This window comes from Corvus brachyrhynchos, unplaced genomic scaffold (assembly GCF_000691975.1).
Source record: "Corvus brachyrhynchos isolate BGI_N302 unplaced genomic scaffold, ASM69197v1 scaffold617, whole genome shotgun sequence".
In the NCBI taxonomy this organism is placed as follows: domain Eukaryota; kingdom Metazoa; phylum Chordata; class Aves; order Passeriformes; family Corvidae; genus Corvus; species Corvus brachyrhynchos.
This window is the reverse complement of record NW_008239062.1, coordinates 118,051-120,883: the sequence shown is the minus strand read 5'-3', so window position 1 is coordinate 120,883 and position 2,833 is coordinate 118,051. Positions and strand designations below refer to the sequence as shown.

Sequence of the window (2,833 nt, the reverse complement as noted above, 5' to 3'; positions counted from 1 at the left end):
AGCTCAGCCCAGCCCGGCCTTGGGCGTTTCCAGGGATCCAGGGGCAGCCCCGGATTCTCTGGGAATTCCAGCCCAGCCCCTCACAGGGAGGGATTCCTTCCCCAAATCCCATCTCAATCTCCACGTGGAATCCCGGGATGGTTTGGGGTGGGAATGACCGGAAATCCCAACCGGCTCCGCCCCACAGCGTCCAGCGGATCCCATCCAAGCCGGCCTTGGGGCAGCCACAGCTGCTCCTCTGGGAATTCCAGCCCAGCCCTTCCCCGCCCTCAAAAGTCAGGATTCCTTCCCCAAAATCCCACTAAAACACGGAATCCTGGAATGGTTTGGGTTGGGAGAGACCTTAAATCCCATCCCCTTCCCACCCCCTACACCTCCCACCATCCCAGGGGGCTCCAAGCCGGCCTTGGGCACTTCCAGGGATCCAGGGGCAGCCACAGCTGCTCTGGGAATTCCAGCCCAGCCCCAAAAGGGAGAATTCCTCCCCAAAATCCCACCCTCAATCCCCTCTTTCCCACTCCGAAGCCATCCTGCCATTCCAAACCTTTTCCCATCTTTCTTTCCAAAGCCCGGAAGGACAATTTAGGATTCTCCACCCCAAACACCTCCAAGTGGAGCAGCTGGCGATTCCCAACTTCCCAAATTCACCCTGGAGGCTCCGACGAGGATCCCACTCCCAACCCTGGCAGGAATCCACGCTTCCCACCGCTCCCACCTCGGATTCCCAGGAGAATTTTTGCCCCAAAACCTCCAATTTTGCCCAAAACCTCCATTGCCAGGGTGGGAATGGCCGTGGAATGTGGCCCGAGTGGAGCAGCTGGCGATTCCCAACTTTCCAAATCTGCCCTTTGTGGACCAAGCAGGTTCTCCCCCGTGGAATTCCGCGGGAATTCCCGGCTCACCTGGGTCACGTAGACCATGTCGGCCATGAGGGCGAAGCCCTCGAGCTTCAGCTGCGAGATGAAGGCCTGGAGCAGGACATTGATCTGGGAATGGCAACGGAGAGGCTCTCAGGGAATATCCTGGGAATGCTGCTTTTCCCAGTGCTTAATTCCCAAGGAAAGCCACTTTTCCTGCTCCCCAAATTTCCCAGGAAAGCTGCTTTTCCTGATGCTCAATTCCCAAGGAAAGCAGCTTTTCCTCATGCCCAATTCCCTTTCCCCAGTTTCCCTTTCCAGACCAACTCAGCAAAACCCCCAGGCTGCAAATATCCCGGGAAAGCTGCTTTTCCTGATATCTAATTCCCAAAAAAAGCTGCTTTTCCTGATCTCCAGTACCCCAGAAAAGCTGCTTTTCCTCACTCCAAATAATCCGGGAAAACTGCTTTTCCTGATATCTAATTCCAAAAAAAAGCCACTTTTCCTGATAGCCAATACACTGGGAAAGCTGCTTTTCCTCATTCCAAATATCCCAAAAAAAGCCACTTTTCCTGGCATCCCATTCCCAAAAACGCTGCTTTTCCTGGTGCCCCATTCCCAAAAAAAGCTGCTTTTCCTGATATCCAAGATCCCGGGACAGCTGCTTTTCCTGGTTCCAAGTTTCCTGGGAAAGCTGCTTTTCCTCATTCCAAATATCCCCAAAAAAGCCGCTTTTCCTGGCACCCCATTCCCAAAAAAAGCCACTTTTCCTGGCACCCCATTTCCAAAAAAAGCCGCTTTTCCTGGCGCCCCATTCCCAAAAAAAGCTGCTTTTCCTGGCGCCCCATTCCCAAAAAAAGCTGCTTTTCCTGGCACCCCATTCCCAAAAAAAGCCACTTTTCCTGGCACCCCATTTCCAAAAAAAGCCACTTTTCCTGGCACCCAATTCCCAAAAAAAGCCGCTTTTCCTGGCGCCCCATTTCCCTCTCCCATTGCACCCATGGAGGCCCCGGATTCTCCCCGAGCTTCCCAGCCCCAGGCAGGACCCCCCAGCGAGGGAAGGGAGCAGAATTCCCGCTGGGAATTCCCTGCGGGGCTCACCTTGGCGCTGGGCTCCTCGATGCTCTCCTTCACCGGGATGGGCACTCGCTCCAGCAGCTTCTGCAGCTCCAGCTTCTCCTCCTGAGGGAAAACAGGGATGGAGGGCCAGGATGATCCCTCTGGAAAAGCTCTGCAGCGCCCACAGCAGGTGGCAATTCCAGCTTTTCCTTGGTTTTCCCCTGCCTCTCTCCAAAAACTCATCCGGACGCTTTCCCTGCCTACGCCGGATGCTCCTCACGGAGCTGGGAGAGGTCGGGAAAGGAGCTGGGAGATCTCCAGGGAAAATTCCCCTCTCCAGGAGGAGTCCGGGAGTTTGACACTGGCTGGTGTTGGGCGTTTCACGTTGGCTGTTGTTGGGTGTTGGGTGTTTGACGTTGGGTGTTTCTGGGTGTTGGATGTTGGGTGTTGTTGGGTGCTGTTGGGTGTTGGATGTTGGGTGCTGTTGGCTGTTGTTGGACGTTTGACGTTAGCTGTTGGCTGCTGGGTGTTGGATGTTGGCTGTTGTCGGCTGTTGGTTGTTGGGTGGTGGGTGCTGGGTGTTAGCTGTTAGATGTTGGGTGCTGTTGGGTGTTGGATGTTGGGTGCTGTTGGGTGCTGTTGGCAGTTGGATGTTGGGTGCTGTTGGGTGTTGTTGGGTGTTTGACATTGGGTGTTAGCTGTTGGATGTTGGGTGCTGTTGGGTGTTGGATGTTGGGTGCTGTTGGGTGCTGTTGGCAGTTGGATGTTGGGTGCTGTTGGGTGTTGCTGGGTGTTTGACACTGGGTGTTTGACATTGGCTGTTGTTGGGTGTTTGATGTTGGATGTTGGCTGATGGGTGTTGTTGGGTGCTGTTGGCTGTTGTGTGGTGGGGGGTGGGGGGTGTTGGGTGGTGTTGG

General features: G+C 54.9%; 1 protein-coding gene across 1 annotated transcript in view; it reads right to left on the bottom strand.

The window, feature by feature from the left end:
• Positions 1-2,833, bottom strand: part of SNRNP200 (small nuclear ribonucleoprotein U5 subunit 200) — a gene marked incomplete at its 5' end in the record, with an annotated part of 78,572 nt that overhangs the window by 32,470 nt on the left and 43,269 nt on the right. The window contains 3 exon segments of the mRNA XM_017739196.1: positions 846-986; positions 1,959-2,033; positions 2,197-2,200. Of these exon segments, the coding sequence (XP_017594685.1) occupies positions 846-986; positions 1,959-2,033; positions 2,197-2,200 (220 nt within the window).